The 22,051-nt window shown below is 47.1% G+C and overlaps 8 protein-coding genes across 8 annotated transcripts; 5 read left to right on the top strand and 3 right to left on the bottom strand.

The window, feature by feature from the left end:
• Positions 1 to 74: 74 nt before the first annotated feature.
• HO173_013384 (uncharacterized protein) lies at positions 75 to 1,168 on the top strand (the record flags this gene model as incomplete). Its single annotated transcript, XM_037315204.1, has 3 exons — positions 75 to 250; positions 324 to 762; positions 803 to 1,168. 3 exons carry the CDS (start codon positions 75 to 77, stop codon positions 1,166 to 1,168), a joined length of 981 nt encoding a protein of 326 aa, XP_037157909.1.
• Positions 1,169 to 4,973: 3,805 nt separating this feature from the next.
• On the top strand, positions 4,974 to 5,453 carry HO173_013383 (uncharacterized protein; the record flags this gene model as incomplete). Its single annotated transcript, XM_037315203.1, has 1 exon — positions 4,974 to 5,453. One exon carries the CDS (start codon positions 4,974 to 4,976, stop codon positions 5,451 to 5,453), a length of 480 nt encoding a protein of 159 aa, XP_037157908.1.
• Positions 5,454 to 5,652: 199 nt separating this feature from the next.
• On the top strand, positions 5,653 to 7,465 carry HO173_013382 (uncharacterized protein; the record flags this gene model as incomplete). The annotated part of the gene is made up of 2 exons (XM_037315202.1): positions 5,653 to 6,235; positions 6,309 to 7,465. 2 exons carry the CDS (start codon positions 5,653 to 5,655, stop codon positions 7,463 to 7,465), a joined length of 1,740 nt encoding a protein of 579 aa, XP_037157907.1.
• A 1,432-nt stretch (positions 7,466 to 8,897) lies between these two features.
• HO173_013381 (uncharacterized protein) lies at positions 8,898 to 9,748 on the bottom strand (the record flags this gene model as incomplete). Its single annotated transcript, XM_037315201.1, has 2 exons — positions 8,898 to 9,549; positions 9,612 to 9,748. The coding sequence occupies 2 exons, from the start codon at positions 9,746 to 9,748 to the stop codon at positions 8,898 to 8,900; spliced, it is 789 nt and encodes a 262-aa protein (XP_037157906.1).
• Positions 9,749 to 12,785: 3,037 nt separating this feature from the next.
• HO173_013380 (uncharacterized protein) lies at positions 12,786 to 15,741 on the top strand (the record flags this gene model as incomplete). Its single annotated transcript, XM_037315200.1, has 4 exons — positions 12,786 to 13,175; positions 13,233 to 14,252; positions 14,309 to 14,545; positions 14,599 to 15,741. 4 exons carry the CDS (start codon positions 12,786 to 12,788, stop codon positions 15,739 to 15,741), a joined length of 2,790 nt encoding a protein of 929 aa, XP_037157905.1.
• A 681-nt stretch (positions 15,742 to 16,422) lies between these two features.
• HO173_013379 (uncharacterized protein) lies at positions 16,423 to 18,436 on the bottom strand (the record flags this gene model as incomplete). The annotated part of the gene is made up of 3 exons (XM_037315199.1): positions 16,423 to 16,533; positions 16,620 to 16,833; positions 16,914 to 18,436. 3 exons carry the CDS (start codon positions 18,434 to 18,436, stop codon positions 16,423 to 16,425), a joined length of 1,848 nt encoding a protein of 615 aa, XP_037157904.1.
• Positions 18,437 to 19,995: 1,559 nt separating this feature from the next.
• HO173_013378 (uncharacterized protein) lies at positions 19,996 to 20,724 on the top strand (the record flags this gene model as incomplete). The annotated part of the gene is made up of 1 exon (XM_037315198.1): positions 19,996 to 20,724. The coding sequence occupies one exon, from the start codon at positions 19,996 to 19,998 to the stop codon at positions 20,722 to 20,724; it is 729 nt and encodes a 242-aa protein (XP_037157903.1).
• Positions 20,725 to 21,355: 631 nt separating this feature from the next.
• Positions 21,356 to 21,962, bottom strand: HO173_013377 (uncharacterized protein; the record flags this gene model as incomplete). The annotated part of the gene is made up of 2 exons (XM_037315197.1): positions 21,356 to 21,551; positions 21,643 to 21,962. The coding sequence occupies 2 exons, from the start codon at positions 21,960 to 21,962 to the stop codon at positions 21,356 to 21,358; spliced, it is 516 nt and encodes a 171-aa protein (XP_037157902.1).
• Positions 21,963 to 22,051: the final 89 nt, after the last annotated feature.

Here is a 22,051-nt window from a genome sequence, read left to right as displayed (position 1 = left end):
TTGGCACTCAGGGGTTCCCCTTCTGCCTCGGTCCAACATCCCCGCAACTCTCCACCCTCCCCGCATCGACTGAAATGTCGTCCGACGAGGACCAACAGCTCCTCAACGCCCTCAAGAACCCCAGCATGACATCAGTCTCCAAAACTCGTCTCCAAGCCCTTAGCGAACAGCTCGTCGTCAAGCCCGCCGACCCTGGCACATTCGAGGACATACCCAGAATACGCCGCATAGCGGGAGACTCTGCCGGAGCGTATGGCCCCTGCCCTTCCTCCTCGCCAATTGATGATTGAGGGACAAAAGCTGATCTAGACGTGGATGGGCAGGAGAGTGAAGGACAAAGTCGTTATCATAACCGGCACCAACTCCCCCCTCGGCATCGGCCGCGCCTCCGCCCACCAATTCGCCCACAATGGGGCCCGCGCCATCTACATATGCGATTTCAGCGACCAACACCTCTCCGTGCACGTCCGAGAACTACAATCGCTGTATCCGGCGGTCGAAGTGCACGCGCGGCAATTCGACGCCGGGGACGAAGCCGCCGTAGCAGCCGTCGTGGACGAATGCCTCTCTCGATACGGACGGCTGGACATATACTTCGCGAACGCGGGCGTCGTCGGGACGAACAAGCATTTTGGCGAAGTGGGAGGGGAGGAGTTCATGAAGACGATGCGGACGAATGTGCTGAGCGTGTTCGTGGCGATCAAGTACGCCGCGGCGGCTATGATGCGGACGACTACGTCGGAGGAGGGGGAGGGGGAGGGGGTACGAAGAAGTTCCCGTGCGGGAGTATCATCGCCACGAGTTCGGTGGCCGGGTTGAGGAGCAATGCCGGCTCGACGGACTATTCGGCCTCAAGGCTGCGGTCAGGAGCTTGGTGCAGACGACGGCGTATCAGCTGAGCGGGACGGGGATCCGAGTCAACGCGATTATGCCGGGGTTGATCGAGACGGGCATGACGGCGCCGCTGTTCACGATGGCGAGAGCGAGAGGGACGGAGGGCAAGGTGGGACAGTTGAATCCGTTGAGGAGGGGAGCGGTTGCGGATGAGGTGGCCAGGGTGGCGCTGTTTCTGGGCAGTGACGAGGCGAGTTATGTTAATGGGCAGGGGTGGGCGGTGGATGGCGGGTTGAGTGCCGGTCATCCCGTTGTGCCTGGGAAGTTGGCGTAAGGGTGATGATATGGAGGGATTCTCTTCGAGCTGGAGAAGGCGGTTTGAGGGGTGGGGTTGAGCGTCGGAGGCCGTGGAGGAATGGCGACATGGCGCTGAGGATAGGGTTGAGGAGCTGGGCATAGGGACAACAGGCTGTCTACGAGAATGAAGTCGGTGCACCCAAGCGAGGAGGTGAGTCCCGAGAAAGAATGTCGGGGAACGGCACAGGCAAAAAGGTATATAATAGACTCAGATTCAAATCGTTCGTATTCTGAATACTCAAAGGTCATAAACTTTGACGTATCAGTAAATGAAGCTGACAACAGCATGAGAGGGTTGGGTCGTCCAGCATTACACAGCCCGCGATCCCTTTCAAATCCTTCCCCAAGACTTCAGACGACCTGATCCACCTCGCCATCCTCTAGATCATGTGCCTTCTCTCCAAAGTTCCCATCAAACCCACCCACGGGCTGCCTGCTACTTCTTCGATCAACTCCTTCTTCGCCGAAGCAAAGAAATCCCCTTCACTCCACCAATCCCTCAGGCAATGTGCCATCTACATTGGCTGCGCAATACATATATTGTTGGGAATTCGAGTACGAGTCTGTTGGTCAGTGAGGTTGCTAGTTTGGCGTCCGGGGAAGTGGTAACTAAGTAATATAAGAAACTAGACGGTCTAGAATATCTTTATCGAGTCTTATTCTTCTTTAGAGGCTTCGGCTATACTTATTAACTATAAATTTTATATTAAATATTCGAATCTTATCGTTAATAGCATACGTATAAAGAAGTACTTAAAGTTCTATCGTCTCTATCTCGAGAACTCTATTAATAATAACTCTTATATTATTATTAAGTAGCGGTAAAATAATAATCTCGCTTAAAAAGAGAAGGAAATCTATATATCCTTTTTTGGAAAGTAAAATAAATAATTTAAAATCACCGATTATAGTAAGCTATTTCTCGAAGAAACTTAAAGACTTTATAAGCTAGTTATATTAGCTATCTATATTAAAGAAAAACTATTAAATATATATAACGAGTACTATTTAAGAGCCTTTATTATACGATTAAATTCGGTCTATAAACTTTCTAGCAGAAAGGCCTTTTTAGAGGAGCTTTTAAATCACGTATACGAGGATCTTAAGAAGCTAATAGTATAGTATCTTAACGATAATAACTATCTAAATTTCGTTACTAACGACTCTTTTAATATTAATTATAATCGTATAACTAATCTTTCGATATAAATCGAAATAAAAGCTCTTTATCTAAAGTCTATTAATATATTAGCTCTACGTTATAGCGATCTAAAATTAGCTAAGTATATTTATAAAAGAGTATTATTTTAAATCGAAGGTTATATTATACGCGTTAATTTATTAACTATAAATATCGAGGTAAAAATACGTATTATATAGATCGAATTACGAAAGATATCTAGTTGAAAATACTATTTATTTATTTTATATAATAGTTATAGTATTCAGCTACTTATATATTACGTTTCGAAATTAAAATAGTTCGATAGAGTCTTTAAATCCGCTTAGTCTATCGTAGTCTATTTCTAAAAGACTAATAAAATGCTAGTTATACTTCGTAACTATATAAGAAAAGAAAACTTCGATAAACGAGTCTACGCCTTTATACTCTTATATATTATATAATAAGATACTTAATATTATCTAATTAACTCTCTTCTACGAAGTAAAGTAGTCTTATATTATTATACACTTAATAATCGTATAAATAAATTAATAGTAAAGGCCTAAAGTATTAATAGACTATTAAAGAATCCTATATTTTAAGCTAAGTTAAAGAATTTAAAAGAGATCTTTAATATTATATATAAGTAATAGATTATATTAGAATTAGAATATATATATTTAAACTATATATTAAAGAGATAAAGAATTATTAAATCTTATCTTCGTTATCTTTATAATTATTCTTTCTTTTAATAAGCTTCTTATATATAATATATCTTTAAGTCTTATTAAAATATTAAAGGAGAATAATTAAAAGTAATCTAGTATACTTAATTTAAAAAATAAATACTATTAATCTATTACGCGATATTTTATTTAAATTTAATTTATATTAATAAAGAACTATCTAATAGCGAATAAAATTACGTTCTTAACTTTTTTAATATTTATATTTCTAGTATTAAGACTAAATAATAACAAGTTCGTAAGATCTTCTATTAATTTAAGTATCGAATAGAGATCTTTACTACTAACGCATTATATTAAAAGAATAAAAGTTATTATATTCTCTTCTAATTACGTATTTAAACGATAGCTTTAAAACTCGCTACTTTAATCTTAATTCTATATTTTTAATTATTAAAAAATAAAAAAAGTTTTCATGAAGCACCCCACTCCCTCGAAAATCACAAAATTGAAATTTCTTAAATATCTTTATAACCACTACTCTTTATAATCTAAAATTTTTATAATCTTTTCGCATAATACTAAATAACTAATATTAAGAATTTTAAAAGATTTTAATTTCGATATCGTAAGATATAGTAAAAATTAAAAATTCTAAACATTTACTTTAAAAGTTAAATCCTAATTAGCGAATAAAACTTAGTTAAAAACTTAACTTTCTTAATAGATTTTTATTTTCCTAGTACTAGAGACTAAATAATAATAAGTAAAATTATAAGATCTTAATCTTTATTATATTTAAGTATCGAATAAAGGTTTTAGTACTAACTGTAAATTATATTAAAAGAATAAAAGTTATTATATTCTCTTCTAATTACGTATTTAAACGATAGCTTTAAAACTCGCTACTTTAATCTTAAAACTATTTAAAATTTTAGCTAATTTAATTACTTTAGAGCGAGTATTTTTTATTTAAAACCTTCTATATAATAAGGCTCGGAATTATACTCTCTCTAAGCGAATAAATAAGCTTTAATTCCTCTATATTAACGTCTAAGTTTTACGCTATAAATATAATATAAGAGTAAAAGATAAGAAGGCCTCTAGAAAGAAGAAAAATATTATAATTATAGAGAAATTATAATTAATATTAAACGATAATAGAGAGATAAATTTAGAGAAAGATTATCTATCTATATCGAAGTCTATAGATATATTTAATAAAAAAAAATATTTTAATAAATTTAAATTTTTTTTATTTTTTTTTATTTTTTTTTTTTTTATTTTTTTTAATTTTTATTTTTTTTTTTATTTTTTTTTTTTTTAATTTTTTTTTTTATTAAAATTTTTTTAATTTAAAAATTTATTTTATTTTTTTTTTCCTTTTAGCCTTATTTTTTTTTTTTTTTTTTTTTATTATTTTTTTTTTTTTTTTTAAAATATAAAAATTTTAAATAATAAAAAATAAAAATTATTTTATTATTTATTTTTTAAGGTGGTTATGTGGGGTGTTTTTTTTTTTTTTTGTTTTTTTTTGGGGGGGGACTTTGGGAGGGGTTTTTCCAAATTAAAAAAAAATTTATTATCCTTCCCTCCTTTTCCATTATCACCATCCCTGGCCTGCTTAGGGGAAAAAAAATCCACATTATCCTTACACTAAAATAAAAAAAAAATTCTAAAATAAAGAAATGTAAATTAATAATTTTACCCCCTTTTTTTTTTGAGGGGGGAGAAAATGTAAGATGGGTTATGAATCTATAAGAATCCCATAAGTGTTTAGGGTATGAATTAGTAATTTGCCCGTATCATAAGGCTCCTTTACATATAAGATACGGTTCCAAACGAGGATCAGATGGACGCTTCGGCTATATGATAGTATCTTATATGTCAATTAATTCGGTACCTAACATTACTTTCATCGCCTCGTCATGGCTAAGCAGCGTTCTCCAGATGGGAGGCTGGTCTATCTCCACTGCTCATCAATCTTCAGCGGGGCAAACGCGCAAGTCCGAAAGGTAAAGAAGATCTCTCAGCTTCTTGAGAAGCATAAGGCATCTATCAAAATCCTCACAAAGGAGTTTACCTTGCCAGCCGTTGCTGCAATTGCGAAAGAGTTGCTAGAAGAGCAGATTTTCGAATCCTTACCCCGGGCAAAGCTCCGTTACCCAGAGTTGTTCCAGCCGTCAGAGACGCAAGAGGCCGAGAGAGCGGCCTCGGAGGCAGAAGTCATCCGGATCGAGGCCGAGGCAGCACAAGACATAGTGTTGACATCCGATGACGAGGGAGGAGACGAGTGCCCGGACTTTGAGCAAGGCGAACAGCAGGCTGAGCCTGAGGGAACATTAGAAGACAAAGTCGAGGCTGGGGACAATGTTCAAATCAACGCTGTCAGACTGTGGCAAGTATAAACGCTCGAGACAGGACAGTCACGTAGCTAATCTTCTTGACAGCCAACAATCGACAACCCAAGCACACCACGCGCTGTCTATCCCCAGGCTTCACCCTGTCTATTTGCCATTCAAAACGCAACATAGAATCCTAGTCCCAGTCCAATCTTTGCTTGAGGAATGCTGTCTGGATTTCGGCAACACTTGGGTTCCAGATTTGATGGAGGCGCGGAAATGGAAAGAAGCAGAGTCCATTGAACTCACCGAATGGACCAAGAGATTTTTGAGATACGCCAAATTTCTACCGCCATCCGCTATCAAAATGGTTCCCGGTAAAAGTATCGCTGAAGTGCTCTTCGGAACAAGTACTCTTCGTCACTCAGCTGTTCATCGCCTTCCAACTAGCGCAGCCGGAATTTTGAACATGCTCAGTGCAGCTATCACCTTTGCAGAAGCTCTTAATGACTCCCAACGAGCGGAGAAGGTAGCGGGACTCAAAACGCAGCTACAAGCTAGCATAGAGGAAATTGTGCAGCATCAAAATCTGCTCCAACGCAAGCTCACAGATCAATTTGAAGATATTGCGCGTCGGAGAGCTGAACTTGACGAGTTGGAAAGATCATCAATCGAGGAGATGCTGGCAGCGGACAAAAAGCAACGCACTGAGGTTGGCTCTGCCTTTGAAGGCTTCCTTGTTGGCTCCCAACAGGTCTTCAATCCTTGCAGCTGCAGTCATACATCCAGCCTTGATGGAGCGAAGGCGGACTCTAAGGCAGAAGAGAACAACGAGAGTAGCTGGATAGGTATGTTTCTATATGCTTTTTTTTTCATATCAAGTCCCGCCTGTTCCTATATATATTGCTAACACTCCTCTAGAACACGAAATGAAACCCTTAGCCGGGAGAAATGAAGCACAAGCTTACGACCAAAGTCCACTCTGCGAAGTGACACCTCGTCAAGGCGAAAAGTCGGAGAAAGATGACCGACCTCCTTGTCATGATAACAGTGGTGGCAATGTCGAAGGAGAACTGGAAATCTCGGAATTGACTCTTTCAACTTTAAGGTCTAAGAGGCAAAAGAAAAAAGGGAAGAAGGCTGCAGCATCTTTCTGGGGTATTTCTGCAGCTGAGCAAGCACCTGTTCCTATGGATGAAGCTCCCGCTTCAGAAGAAGCGTCCCCCACCCCAGTACATGTCACTCACAATCTGAGATGGCCTAGATATACAGCTTGGAATTTCGTCGCAAGTAGTGGTGTTGCTGCAGAGCCGCATAATGTAGTAGAGGAAGCTATCCCCACCGAAGCTTCCTCCACAGATGAGCCTTACATTATTGCGCCTGAGGAAGATCCATTGGCGGAGGATATATTGCCTGCAGAAGAAGCCTTCTCCGAAAAGGACCAAATTGGAAAAGAAAAAGTTGCTCCCCAGGTGACGCTGGAAGCTTCACAAGCCGAGCCAATCACCGAAGGCTTCGATAGCGCAAAGGAACACACGCTCGACCAACATGACAGAATTCCAAACGACTTAGAGGATCCCTATGAACCAACGCCAAAGCCTGATATCGCTTCAAGGCATAGTGCTCTAGCTGGGAATGCTGAGTTCCTTGTACCGCCTCCAAGGCCTGCCGTGCGCGCTAAATCTAATCATCACTCACCTCTTCCCTCGGCGCCGGCGTCTACAGCGACTTCCGTCCTTGAGACTGCAGCCCCAGAGGCGCCAACGGGAGATGGCCATACCATCACGCTCGAAATTCTTAACGGCAGCAGGGTCCTCAGAGCTATCGTCTTTATTAGAGCTTGCACCCGGACGGCAATATTGAACGAAGCAAGAGCATACTACGTGAAATGGGCACAAGATGATCAAGTTCTTGGGACACAGCTGGCACAAGGATGTGATCTGGCCTTGATATCGTTAAACATGTACGGGTGCGACATGGACTTGTCGACATACAAGATTGAAAACCTGTCCTCTCTACTTGGGGCTGTTGAGAAAACAAGTATTCCGAGATTTACGCTCCGGATCTCTGAGAATTGAAAGGCATTAAGTCGCGCTGTTCTCCTAATCTTTGTAATCCGAGAATAGGCTCTGCATTCATGACAAGGGAAAGTTTTCGATTTTATGACGCATACCGTTACGATGGGCGCAAATCCATGCAAAATAGATATAATAAGGGCCTAAAACAAGTCGTCGTTACCACGTTGGTTTCCTCATTGTACGGTTCGATAAACAGTCTCATGGAAAAATCTTATCGTTAAGTTTGCACGTAGCCAGGCGCGATTAAGAGCAGTATTCTGGGATAAGCTGACTGACTATGATTTGAGTCATGAAAATGAAAGATGACTTGTGCTGTCAGAGGTAAAGTTATACGTCCACATGCAGAATCTGTAAACGGAAGAACAATAACAGAACTGGAAGCATTAGGTTTAGCCTGGCCAGTGGGGAAAACAGGTGGTTCTATGGATACGGCGTGCCTGCAGATGCGCACACCGTATCGAAATTGAATCTTATCTATTAACTCTCTAATATTTGATTAATTAATAAATAAGTATTAATTATATTTTCTACATATCGAATTGTCTATCCGGGCGGGTATATACGGTTGAAAACGAAATCAGGAGATGGATTGGAAGAGACGAGAACGAACTTCGAGACCACGGTTCACAGATACCATACAGCACAAGTGCTCCGTAAAACATGCTGTAACGACATGCTATTTGACCATTGACCGCACAGCGAGCGTCCGCCCCCCCCCTTCCACCCCAAGCCCATAAACCTCACAGCCCATCCACCCACCCCCACCCCACCCTCCCCCTCGCCTCCCCCGCCAACTCGGCCAGGCTGTGACGCTCGGCGGCCGAGAGAGCGGCGATGAGGGTCAGGCCTTTGGACTCGCGGAAGGTCATTTGGGCGGCGTGGAGGAGGGTGAGTGGGGTGGGTTGTGGGGGGGAAGGTTAGGAAGACGGAGGTGGAGGGAGGGGTTGAGGGGAGCGAGGGGGGCGTTGAGGGATGTTGCGCCGGGAGCTGGGGCGTTGGGTGTCGTGTTTGGGGGGGAGGGGGGGGAGGATGTTACGTATGGGAGAGGAGGCGGTCTGCTGGGGAAGTAATTGCAGTATGCGCTAACGGGCAATTGGCATGGTGGCCTGTGCGGATGGATTTCAGGCTGTGGAGCCGATCGATTGGTAGCTAAGAGCTGCTTCTCGAAGATGAGTACGAAGCTGTGCCTCACGGTTTTGAAACATCGACGTTTCAAGCGCAGCCTGGTTCTCCACTTCTATGTACAGACAGAAATGTCAGGGGGAAAAAGGATCTCGACTGGAGTCGAGGGAAACAGTTCGCTCCGGAACGCCTGATGTCCTTCAAGACCTCAATGGCATCCTAGGTGAGAATCACAGAGTGCAATGCTGGTGCGAATGCTTCTGCAATCGGCCGTCAATTCAATATTGCTATCCTCCGCCGACTACCGGGCTTAGTGGCGACAGCGCGTGGTTCTTTGGCCGAACCATGACTTGCCGGGATAGAACACTAGTGAGTACTGCAACCGGCCCCAACCGCGATACAGATCGTCAAAGTTGATCGTGTATCGGTACGTCGTGATTTCCCCATCGGCTCCACCGATCCGGAAAACCGGAACCCTCCTGTAGTTGCGCCGCTCGTAAAGATCTCCAATCTTCCAGAGCAAGCCGGGGTAGTCGTGGGAAGTATAAGTGACGGTGGCTTGATCGGAGAGCTTCTCGTGGATTTGGTCCATGTGTCGCATGTCGAGGCTCGAGCACTTGGTGACGTAGCTAATGTTCAGATGGCGGATGTTCTTCCGACCGAAATGACCGATGTTCTGGAGCCATAGTAGAATGGCGAGGAAGCAACCGCCGTGTTCAACGGCAAGCTCGAAGTGGTGGTACCCGTAGAAGATCATGAGGCCTTCGGCACGTGTCTGCTCACAGGCACGGAAGAGGCTGGAATTGACCATCAAGCCCTCGAATCTGCTGAAGCCTTCAAGACCCTCTGTGTGTCCTTTGCCTGGCTGCTTGGAGCCTGGAAAATCGAGCACATCTTGTGAAGCGACCAATGTATAGATCTCATTGCGGATCTCAGGTGGGAGTTTCTGGAAAGGAAACGGACTATTGGCTTATCAGTGGCCGTCTTGAATCCGCAAGTAAAACCTGCTGAGCGGTGTACTCACTGATGAAGGTCGTGCGCAATTAGGCGCGAAGTCATCTTTGCTTTTGTGCCAGAGTAAGGGAGGCGGCGGAGAAGGAGCAAATGCTTGAGCTCAGCATTTTTTTGCATCGTATAGTCATCTCCATGGACCCAAGGCATCTTGGACTGGAACGGCGAATCTAGTCAAGAACGTGATCCGTTCTCTGAAGGGATGCTCACGGATTGTGAAGTTGTCCTTGAACCCACAACAAGGCAGAGTTGGACAAAGGGTCTCGTCCACAGAAGATGGCAGCAATGAGGAAGGCGAGATGGGTGTCTTGAGGTGTTTTCAAGGCCTGAAGGTAGCTTGAGCACGTAGAAGAGTGAATGCGAACTGAACCGTGAACGGTGAAGTATGAGCGTTGACAAGTGACCATTGAAGAGTGAACGCTGAACAGTATGAAATGGAATTCAACCAAGTGTGAATGAGTTATTTGATTTGGGGTGTCAAACTGCGTGGGCTAACACCGAAGAGTGATATGAGATATCAAAATAACCCAAAGACAGCGAAGAGGGGTGAATGACTTGCGCGGGCTTGTACGTGGTATGGCGTCTACAGATAGTAACCGATGATGGGTTCATGGAAGTGATGAGACAGAAGAAGACTCGAAGTTCACGTGTGTTTGAGGATGTTCTGATGTTGTTCTTTTGGCTTCATCGTCATAATAGACTGATGACAAGAGAGTATGTCGAAAATCCAACACAAGTAGACAGGGCATGCACCAAATGTAGTAGAGCTCACAAGAATACTTCCAAGGATGTTGCTCTCCGTTCAGCTCACTTGCAATGCAGGGCAGCATAGAGCACGATGACCGGATATTTCATTGTGGTAGACGAGTAGCAGAGAATAAGAGCCTTAGGCTCATCTCATTCTCAGGAGCGAGAGGTTTGACCGTCGGTTTCATACTTCATTGAGGCTCGGGGGTAGGCAGCGAATTGGAAATATGTAGCTTGTCTGACAGCATCACGGTCAGTATCCCAAGGTGACTCAAGCACCACGACCAGTTGAGCCAATAGACCCTCAAAATGAGATTGGGCGATGGCCACATACTTCCCACGTTCAATGTATTGAATGAACGCGGGCGAAGCTAATCCTGGCCGCTGGCTGCTTCATTTTCTCCCCCGAAGTCATGGGTATCAAGCCCCTCACAGATTGGCTGTTGATTGAGAAAAGCTCATCTTCTCCTTATCTTCGACCTGTAATGCAGGACGTGGTAAGTGCCCCTACCGCTGCCATTTGGCTGGTAAGCGTGACCCCACTTATCGCCCAGGCTACAAGAGCACACGTGAATGTCGTGGCCACAAGAGATACCAGAGTTTTAAGTGGTTTCCACGTGTGTATCCCTTAACACGTTTGAGCCCGCGCAAACGTTGCTGGAACGGGCAAAGACAGAAGGTTGTTGGCGCAATTGCCAAGTTGATCAAAGTGAAAGGTCGGATGAGTGAAAAGTCCAGCCTGTTCGGATTACAGTTCAGAGGCAGCCCCTTATCCTCGCACCCTCGATGCTCGGAATTTGTGACGAAGAAAATGAACAAATGGGCCGAAGGTTTTGGGTTGGTCTTGTTCCCGGCAGAAGCCTTCCCCGCTGCATGGGCCGTTTCAGCTGCGTCCATCAACCTGGGAGGCTGGCACATTTGATCAACTACCATTACTGGTGCCAAGCCACAGAAGATGCAAGTTATAAATTTACTATCAATGCTCCGGCCGCATGTTGGATGATGATCGACCTTGAGCCTCATGCTGATGAAGCCTTCAGTTGCAGTCGCGATCAAAGGATAGTGGAAAGAGAAGGGCTTGGCGAAAAAGTAGCTTACGGTACTCGTAGACAGGGTACAAGTAGTAATGAAGAATGATCATGGCTCCTTCATAAAACGGGACCAGAGACTCCGTCTTCCTTTTTAACTTCCAAGTTCCACGATTAACTTCCGACAATGATAATGCATACGGTATCTAATTATCTATACCTACTCTACTTGACTTTATTATCTGGGAATCATCCCACCGCTAGCGATGTGACCAAAAGCCTTGCAGTAATTACACTTTCAGTAATTACACGTGAAATTACTGCAAAGCAATTGGTCTGACGGTCACGCTAGTAGGGCACTAGTAGGTACTTAAAATTTGGCCTGGAATCCACCTGTTGAGAGGTACCATTTCCGTGTAATCTAGTCCTACTGAGGGTACTCTTGCGAGTCAAGAAATGAGGCTATACAGATCCGAGGTACGTGCAGGAGCCATGGGAGCTATGGGAGCTTCCAACAACGCGTCTACCTCTGGTGGGAGGTCAATTGATGAAGAAATGGTAGGTTTTGAAGAATTTTCTCCGCAAGATATTGCCAAGACTATGGATTTGGCCAATCAGAAGGCCTACATTTGGATTACTAAGCGCATTTCACGAATTACATGCTGTAATGCTCTAGAGGCCTGACATACGGTAATTACTGTAAAGCATTTGCTTTGCATGTAATATCACATCGCTACCCACCGCCCCTGACTTCGGCAGTGAATTGACAATCCTTGCAAGTGCAGTATCACATCCCCTTAAGCCCCACGTAACGGGTTAGCAAGCCTAAGGGAACGTGCAGAAGCCGGTGATGCCGCTGCAGAGCTAATGTCTTATTGGGTCATCCCTCTAACTTTGACCTCCATAGCATCCCTGCCCTGAGCCTGACTCGGCGTTCTTCTACAAAAGAGCCTTTCACCAATTCAAACCAGCGAGGGGAAGCAGCTTCCCGTCACCACGATGCCCCTGTCCGTTTGGACGACGACGTGGAGGAGTCCATCCTTCCTCTTCTCCCACCTTTTTCCTTTTTTCCATAAGACCTTCACGCAGAATTGTTATTCCACCTGCACGACGGTTTTCCATTGCAAATCTTGACAGCTGCACCAGCGATCAATCGTGCCGCTGACCAGCTCCCTGGGAATCTGTGCCTCTGGTACCTGCATTTCCCGCGCTTGAGGTCAAACAAGCGACAGCTGGATAAACATCTTTGATGCCGCACGAACAAAAGAATCTGCCAATTTGTGTGCAGTGCCTAGCAAGATCATCGTGCAATATCTACAGGTTCAATTGAAGTATTGGCGGCAAACTTCTAACAGTGGGCTTGCATTGAGGCGCTCCAATCCTTGCCAGAGCCTAGTCCACAATTCTTCAACATGGGCCCTTCACTCAGAGACACCTTCTCCCCACGTCCCCGAACTCGGAACGGAGACCGAGAGAGACCTACGACCCGCGATCATGGCGAACACTCTCTTATGATCCCAAGTCGAACCTCCTCCCTCCACTCCCGTATCACACAACCCATACCCTCGACGCTCAACATCAAGCCGAATCAGCGGACCCCCAAGACTCTCACTCATGCATATATGGTATGTGGAGTGGGACGAGAACCATCGCAATGGGTCAAGGCGCCGCCCCCAGCTCAGGGAAGGATTGGACACATGAAGGGTGCCGTTGGCCAATTCTGGCTTCCAGAGATTTTGGGTAGCAGTCCGAGATTGGAGCAGGACAATGAGATCGCACGCGCTCTATACGCTGCTATGAGGGTGAGCTACGGCATCCGCGGTGAACTTGCTGCGGGACAGGGGAACTGACATGGATAGGCTTGCTTCCCCCACGACGTTGAAATTTGCACCGGGCGAAGTCAACCACACTGTGTACACCACTCCTTCGTACTACAACAAGACTCATCACATACCCTCTATGGCATTGCATTGAGAGTGTGGTCGAGAGCAGACGAAAAGCGCGCCGACACAATCCGTGACTTGCGAAGAAAGACTGAACCGGACTACTATGAGTCTTCGGACGAGACATACTGGATCCCATACTGTTTGAGCTTCCTGTCCAGATACCCTCTATACGACCTGCTAGGGGACTACCTACGAGGAATGTGGATTCACTGGAACAAGGCTACCAACCTGTTCCACGCCGAGGAGGTTTCGCGCATACTCAGCTTCCCAGCACCACGACTGAATGACCTTGTGAGAATAGATATGAAAGACTACGCTCTGTGCTACCAATTCCCCTCCTCACCCACTGGCTTTCAGAACTTCGGCATGTGGCCCCTGTTTACTTGCCTTTCCATTCCCAATATCGTCGGCGTCATTGAGGCTGCAGTATCCGCGACCCGCAGGATTATCTTCGTCAGCCACTACCCAGCAATGCTCACTGTCGCAACCGAGACTATACGCCACTGCATTCGAGTCTACGAGTGGAGTGGCTTATACGTGCCAGTCGTCCATGCACGCCATGCGAAAGAGCTCGTGCAAGAGCCAGGACCATATATGCTCGGTATTACAGCCGAATGTCGAAGCCTCTTCACAGCGCCCTCGGACGCTCTGGTCATTGACCTGGACCGCAACTATGTCATGACCTCAGCACCTCCCACTGTCTTGACGTCGGGCCAGAGAGCCAAGATGATTTCCCGGTTGACGAACGCTCTAAGCGGCGATGTTGCCCCTGCTGGTGTTCCCACGCACTTGCGATCGGCTTACGGCGGTGGCAAGCTCATTCCAGCTGGTCAGATTATTGTTATGAGGGGAGAAGTGGAGAGTGTGGAAAATCCGCCTTGGTGGAATCAAGATAGCGTTATGGGAGTTATGGATCATGTCTGCGAGAAACTGGTGAGTTGAAGAGCGATCTACGAAAGAAAAGATGGTATACTAATGGACCGTTGCAGGGTCGTAATTCTGGCATGAAAGCTATCTTCGGTACTTCGGTAAAGAAGCCATTGATGACGAAGGTCTCAATGCGCCACCTCAATGAGATTGTCCGGGAACGCAACCAATACTCTAGAGATGCTATGGAAGCGTGGCAGGATTTTATCAACCTTAAGGGTAGAATGGATGGCGAGCTTACCAAAGTCACAAAGAGAAACAATTTCCTTGTGGATGAGCTTGAAAGCTGGAAGCAACAGGTACCAATGTCTCTTGACAAAGATTCGCGACTATGTATTAACGGCATTGGCAGTTCCTCAAATTCCAAGCTTTCGCCGAACAACTCACCAAAGAGACACAAGAGCTCAAAGTCAAGATCGAGACTCATAAGCGCGAGAATCGTCGCCTCACATCGCTCATTGAGCAACAGAAAGATGACGCCACTCGCCTCACCCAGCGCCTCAACGGTACGGAGAAGCAACGCGACGATGCTCTCGAAGCACTTGTCCTCCAGCAAGACATCGCTGAAGAGCTCGAGCGAGAACGTAAGCGCAACAAGAAGGAGCTCTCCGCTCTCCAGCACACAAACACGACCATTCTCCGCCAACGCGACGAGTCCCGACGTGTGGTTCTGCACCTCCGCAGTCTTATCGATGGGCAGACTCACCACATGGAGCACATCGTGCGCTCTCTCAACGACACTCCCGAACTCAGCAACTACCTCCAAGAAGGTTACGAAGACATACCAGAGGACGTGGAAGACCACGAATCCGTCACAAGCAGCGAGGCCGTCCAACGGGATCCAAATCTGCTTAATGAGGCCCGCCGTTCAGTCTCTCGGACAAGCACCAACGACGGCACCAAGATCGCCGACGAGAAAGTCACTCCAGAGATGGAATCCCGTTTCTTCTCCCCACTTACCAGCAATACACGTGGGAACCGTCTCAGCATGTCTGACGTTGCTGATCGTCATCTTCGAGACAAGACTGATGCCATTGCCTACATCATCCGCAATATCAGTGACCAATGTGCTGCTGCTGTTGAAGGTCTCCACCTCGCGCATAATGCCGAGAATGAAGATGGCGAACCCATCGAGCCCGAACCTCAGTCCAGCACCAGCAACATGGGGCACAAGCACACTCAATCCGACGGCGACATAAGTATGCACACCGACGTCAGCCTACTTGGCGCCAACGACGACTCCGCGGACCATGACAGCGGCCACGGCGAATCCCCCGGTTTTCTAACCCCAAATAATGAAAACGGCCGCAGCCGAAGCCGAACCTCCAGCATCCCTCCAACACCCGATCTCATTGGTGGCCATGAGCCCAGGAGTAGCACAAGTATGAGCGGATACAGCAACAGTACCGCACAAACTGGGCCGGGAAGGGATAGCATGCAACCATATTTACAAGAAAAGAATTACGGAGTCAAGATCCTCGATGCTGATGACTGACAGTGGCGCAGATGTTGGACAGAATGAAACCACCAAGAAGAGAGTGAGCGACTTGAGACCTGTGACCGCTAGGATAGTGCCTGCGTGAACTATGAATGTTTGAGATAACCGGGATATCATGGCGTTCTTTGTCGTATCTTCTACTGTTCGATTCCATGGAGATCTGAATGCTTGCCTAGGAGTTTGTTTTCGATATGAGTACATCCGACTGCCAATCTGTGTTTTCTAGCCTCTGTCTTGTCTATACCTCTTTGCAAGGTTCTTGTATTTAGCTGCTATCAAAAAGTATTCGAACTCACTGCCGGGTATTTCCACACAAGATTCTTACAGCACTGGTGCGTGCGACTCTCTCATACGTGACTGTGCCGTCATTCCAAACAAGCTCGAATCCGCTACTCTGGACCGGTGGAAGGTTTGCTTGGAATACAATCCCGACACTGCTAGCTTCACACGCGCACTAATGCGTTTCATTCCTTTTCAAATGCAGCTGCGTTTATATGCTGTATATCCTATGCTCGCAAAGTATCTGTGTATAAGAAAGGAACTATGCAACAACATAGAGATATAGGCCTCTTCAAAAGTACACAAGCCCCATCGAAAGATTCTCGCTGGGTAAAAAACCCAGGGTAGCATAAGACCTGGGCAAACTCCGGCAAAGCGACCGACTGAGATCGGGCAGAGTCAAACATCCGTGGACGCCGGATCCGTCTCCGTGAAGACCTTGTACAGCCTCTTGCTGATCGCGGGGCCGATTTTGCGGTCAGTGAGGGCGCCGTTCCGATTCGCTGATTTCTATTCGGCGGCATCATCTCGGTCAGCCTTCCACGACACATCGAGGCCCGTCGGTGTTCAAAGGAGTGAATGGAAAAAAGACTTGCCTGCAAGTCCTCCAGCACGAGGGGACCGTGTTTCCGAAACGCCTTGACCAGGGCGAGCACGCTTGGATACTCGGACGCGATGCCGTAAGCGATGGGGGGCGTGACGCGGACGACTTCCTGGAGCATCTTGACGAAAGTGTCGTCTTTGTCCTCGCCGGTTTTGACCTGGCCGGATTCCATGCAGAAGGAGGTTTCGAGGTTCATTCTTTGGCTTCTGTTTGGTGGGTGTCAGTGAGGGTTGCTTGGGGAGATGAGGAAGGGGGAATGGGAAGGAGGGAGGGAGGGAGGACATGCCGGTAGGGTATGGTAGAGATATGTTGCGTGAAATTCGCAACCCACTCTGCCGTCTCGAGGGAAGTCATCGTATGATGCACCAAGCACCCGTTCATGACCTGCAGTCGTAAAAGAGCGTCCTCGATCGTGTCCTCGTCCACAATCTCCACTGGGGCTTTCTTGCGTTTGGAGTGATTTCCTGCGGGAGCCTCGGCGGCTTGAGCCTGGCTGAGAACTTTTGCTTGGTATGCTCGATTCTCTGCCGTGCGATTCTTCCGCATCCAGATCTGTAGGCCCTCGATCAGGTAGATTGGTATGCAATCGTCATAGGCGCTCTTCAACTTCGCAACGTGCGTCTCGACATCTTGTTCTTCGTGTTGCACCATAGCCAATGCCACAAACTCTTTTGCAGACATTATACACATGACGTGCTTCTCATTCTCGATCTGCATATGCCCCAATGGCTCCCAGTATTCCAACTCAGGGTTCCATCTCGCTTTCAATTTTCGCCTCCATCTAATCACATTGGGTATCGGGCTCTGGTACAAAGTCGCATCTACACCGAGGTTCTTGAGAAACTGTCGAATCTGGATGTCTACACTCTGGCCGTCTATCGATGCCGGTAGATTCACGATCATCTCCGGTGTCGAGTCTTTCTTGTCCAGCTTTGACTTGTTGACTTCGGCAAGGTCTGCCGCTATACCCTTTTCTTTCGCTTTCTCCTCCTTCTCGAGCCGCTTCTTCTCCTTGTCCTCTTCTTTCTCTTTCTCCTTCTGCTCCTTCTTTGTCTCTTTCTCTCTCTCTTTCTCACGCGCCCTAGCAGCTTTCTCTTCATCTGTGAGCTTAGGTTTTTTCAACGTTTTAGCGGGCTTCGTCTGGGTTCCTTTTCCATCCTCTGGTCCCGTTGATTTCCGGTCATCTGCCGAGCTTTTTGCTCGGGCCTTGCCCTTACCAACTATATCACCCAAAGGCTTGCGGATATTGGAAGGCTTCCGGCGTGGAGGAGACTGGGATAGGGTCGCAAGCAACGCTGTAGTCCGTTCAGAGAGTGCTGAAGCAGCATTGGTGGCGCGCAGAGAAGCGGAGAGTATGTCGTCCGGGAGACTGTCATCCGAATCGTCGCCGCCATGCGCTGACAAGGCGTCGATTGCCGTCCTTTTTGCACGAGAAGCCGTTGTCTCGGCGTGGGCTGAGGATGTGAAAATAATAGGATCAGATCCCTCGATCCCCTTCCAACCGTACTCGTCCTGTACTTTGCTCTTAAAACCGCTCTGAGTTGTTATTATTGGCATTCTTGATTTGGGTAGCTTCGAAAGTGGTTGGACGTTATCTTCGTCGGCAAGCGGTGGACTTAATTTCCTTCTCTTAGACGCACTCTCTGCCCAGCCATCATTGAGGTGCGCGGTGGTGTCGAAGTCGTCAGATAGATAGAAGAAGTCGTCCTTGGCCGCGATGGTCTTTGCGATCGGTTTTGTAAGGCTTGGAGCGCGCAACGGCGCCTCGTCTTCAGAGCTGAGGAGATCGATGACTTCTCCGAAAGCCATTATGAGGCGTGCTTTAAGTGTGATTGCAAACTTCTGGGTGCATTCTCCGGGCGGGGAGAGTGAAAGACAAGCCGCAATTACGCTCTACTTGTCTGTTCACCTTGGTTGCTTCCTCGTCATTCTGTCCTCAGTCACTCGAAGCTAGACGCCCTACAGTAAGCCCTACAGCACTCTTCGATCGCGCGTGAGCAACAAGCAGAAGAAGCAAGAGCAACAAATGAAACAAAAATGAAACAGATCAGCTTCGCCGACAACGGGAGTAAAGCTGCAAAGAGAGCAACTACTTTAATTATAGTCGTCCGGACGAAGAAGCGCGTCAAACGCGCATTCTCTTGGCACTGTTGGCAGGAGAAGAAGACATCAAATCTGGGTCCCGATTAGAATGGCAGACGCTACTGCAGGCTACTGCAAGCCACACGCGTAGTCTTCTTTATTATTCCTTATATAGAATAGGAGGTAAATAATAGAGACGCGTGCAACTTAGGCAAACATCGTGTCGATAATTGTCTGATCTTCTGGCAATTCGCTGTCACTCAATTAGGTACATTTGAGGCTGTATAATTTATTAATTAACGTCGTTACCGTCGTTCCTATATTTATAGTCGTAAAGACCCCCTCTTAGAGGATTCTTTACCTCTTCCACCACCCTATGCTTGGCCTGTATCTCCTTCTGAAAGTCCGCTTATATTAAGTCGACGCCTCGCCGGCGCCTCAATCTCACCGTCGATATTCCTCTCGTAATATTTCGAGATAATATCCTTATAGAGCTTAAAGCTCGAGTTTTTCTATATAAACGCCTAGCGGTTAAAATCCTTCTCTTTTAGTGTCTTAAAGAGCTGATGTTGAGCCCAAATATCGCGATACGGTAGCTGGTATTTACGAAAGAACTCGTAATCGCAGTAGATCTCGTCGTTTAGCTCTTTTAACTCGTTCGAGGTTATAATAAGATCACCTACCGCGGTGATCTTATTCGTAAGGAGGGCTTGGACGGGCGTCGGAAATTGTCTTGATATTTGGGGGGTTGTTGAGGAGGCGCGATATGATCCCGGCTATGTGCTAGGTAATTTGGGCTGTGGAGGGTGAAGAGGGAGTCGATAATGATAGAAGGTGGTAGAAAGTGACGATGACATGAAAGAAATATAAGATAAAAGTATAGGAGCGAGGTATAAGCGCGTCTTTATTATTTATCTTCTATTCTATATAGGGGTTAGTGGAGATAACTGCGTAAGTGGCTTGCAGTAGTCCCGCAGTAGCGTCTGCCATTCTAATCGACACCCCAATCTGCCCCTAAGCTCAGTCGGAGCTCTCCCAGGGCTGCCCGCTTTAGCCGGGAAGATACCGTACCCTAAGTACCCTACCAGAGTGATCAGTACAGGCTTGTGCTAGTCGTTATCACTATCAGCAGCCTTATGTGCAGGCTACAGCCGCTTGGTGCGTCGCCCGCAATGATTCTCAGGTAAAGGTCAAGCCCTCCACCAAAGTACAATCACGCAGAGAAAGTTCGGTTGCGAACCTACTTTATATCTAGGCGTATAAGGGCTCAAGCCCACGAATCGACCATGATACGCCTACTAGACGCAACCACTCACTCCGTCGCCTCTTACCTCGATCCACCCTCTTACGCCATTATCTCCCATGTCTGGCTCTTCCCCGAAATTATCCACACCGACATTATCGACCCATCCGTCCCGCTCTCCACATTCACCAACCCTTCTCACCCCAAACGCATCAGTGCCGCAAAAATCCTTAACTCATGTAATACCCTCGTCCGTCTCTACAACGGCAGAGTCAAGCACCTCTGGCTTGACACAATATGTATTGATAAGAGGGACCTAACAGAACTGTCGACAGCGATAAATACAATGTACAAGTGGTATAAGTATGCGGAGGTCTGTTTCGTGTATTTAGCGGATTATCCCTCCCCTTCCGTCAGCGACTTCACGCACTCCAAATGGTTTACGAGAGGCTGGACACTGCAGGAACTCATCGCCCCCAAGTCCGTCCTCTTCTTCGACGCATCCTGGAACCGGATTGGCGATAGAGATACTTTGCAATCCGACCTCACGGCACGGACGAGCATCCCGGCGGATTTCCTGCTCGGGAGCAAGAACGTGGGATGGGCGAGTGTGAGCTGCCGGATGTCGTGGGCCGCGGGAAGGACAGTGACTGTTGAGGAGGATATTGCGTATTGTCTGCTCGGTCTTTTTTGGCGTCAACATGCCGCTGCTATATGGAGAGGGGGCGGAGAGGGCGTTTCGAAGGTTGCAGGAGGAGATTATGCGGTATAGTGATGATCATTCATTGTTCGCGTGGAAGAGCCAATTATCATCGGGCTCAGGGTTGTTGGCAGCCTCACCCGATTACTTCGCCAGCACCAGAGAATTCAAGCACGCGCCTAGTCGGGAGAACAACCGCCCCTTTGCGGTAACGAACAAGGGAATCTACATTGATCTCTATCTCCAGCGGTATGGGCATGAGGGACTGTATGTGGCGAGTATAGAGTGTAAGCATGGGCCGGGTCACTATTTGGGTATTTTTCTTAAATGTATTAATGAGGAGACGCAGCAGTTTTGGAGAGCGAGGCCTGAGGAGTTGGTTAGAGTGGTGGCCTCGGGGAGAGGGCAGTTGAGGGGGATTTATGTTAAGCCCCCGGACGATCTCTCTTTCAGCAGGATAGCATGAATACTGAGCTGTGCTTTGTTGGGATGGAAGGCATCCGACTGCTGAGCTCTGCAGGCAACATTTGCCTGGATACGAACGCCAATCAACATACCTAGCTCAAACGTGCCACCGGAACTACGACACAGTTCATGGGGCGCGCTGACCTTTCATGATCTTTTGTAGTCCACATGTTGCTTCAAGAACTAAAAGGTCCGTCTTATCTTCCAACCACTTTTTTCAGGGCCTCTCCATGTCGATTCATGCTTCCGCCGTATATTGCGACGGCACATACGCCGCATTTCCCGGCCTCTGGTCATGCTGTAGGACCGCCAATTTCCACCTACACCCACTACACCGATGCTCGGTATCATACCCCATCTTCATACAGTCCGGTATCAGACCGCATATACCAAGCAGCAGGGCGCTGCGCATCGCATACGAAAACCTTAGCTGCCTAGTCGTCATCAACGACAACCCATCATCAGCGAACATCCACATGAGACACGAAGATCAATCTCCAGGAGTAAGTGTGATTAGATACGTACCGAGTTGTTTCGCTGGCAACGCGGTTGACGATTGTCTCCCTCCGCTCCCGACAGTTGGGGCAGTCGACGAAGTCGGGCTCAAACCCCAACCCATCCGTCGGCCTCACAAGACCCGCATTGCCGACTACGCGCATGGGCGGCGGGGAGGTGTATGCCATGTCCGTGTTAGCGGGTGGCTTGGTGGAAGGAGCGTTGCCGCCGCCGACTTCGCGGAGTTCGGTTGGCGCTGGCATTGTCGTGGTTCTTGATGCATTGGTACTGTACAGTTGGCCTTGGCCCTGGACCTGCCCGACCTGGTACGCGAGGGCTTTGTCTGGCATGATGTAGTGGTGGTTGTGCGTTGCGAGAAGGGATGAGAATGGACGTAGGCGGATTTAATCAGCTCAACGCGGTTGGAGCTATCATGGGG

The sequence above is a fragment of the Letharia columbiana genome (assembly GCF_014066305.1).
Source record: "Letharia columbiana isolate WasteWater2 chromosome Unknown xpSc0000120_s0, whole genome shotgun sequence".
Taxonomy (NCBI): domain Eukaryota; kingdom Fungi; phylum Ascomycota; class Lecanoromycetes; order Lecanorales; family Parmeliaceae; genus Letharia; species Letharia columbiana.
This window is presented reverse-complemented; position numbering and strand designations above follow the sequence as displayed.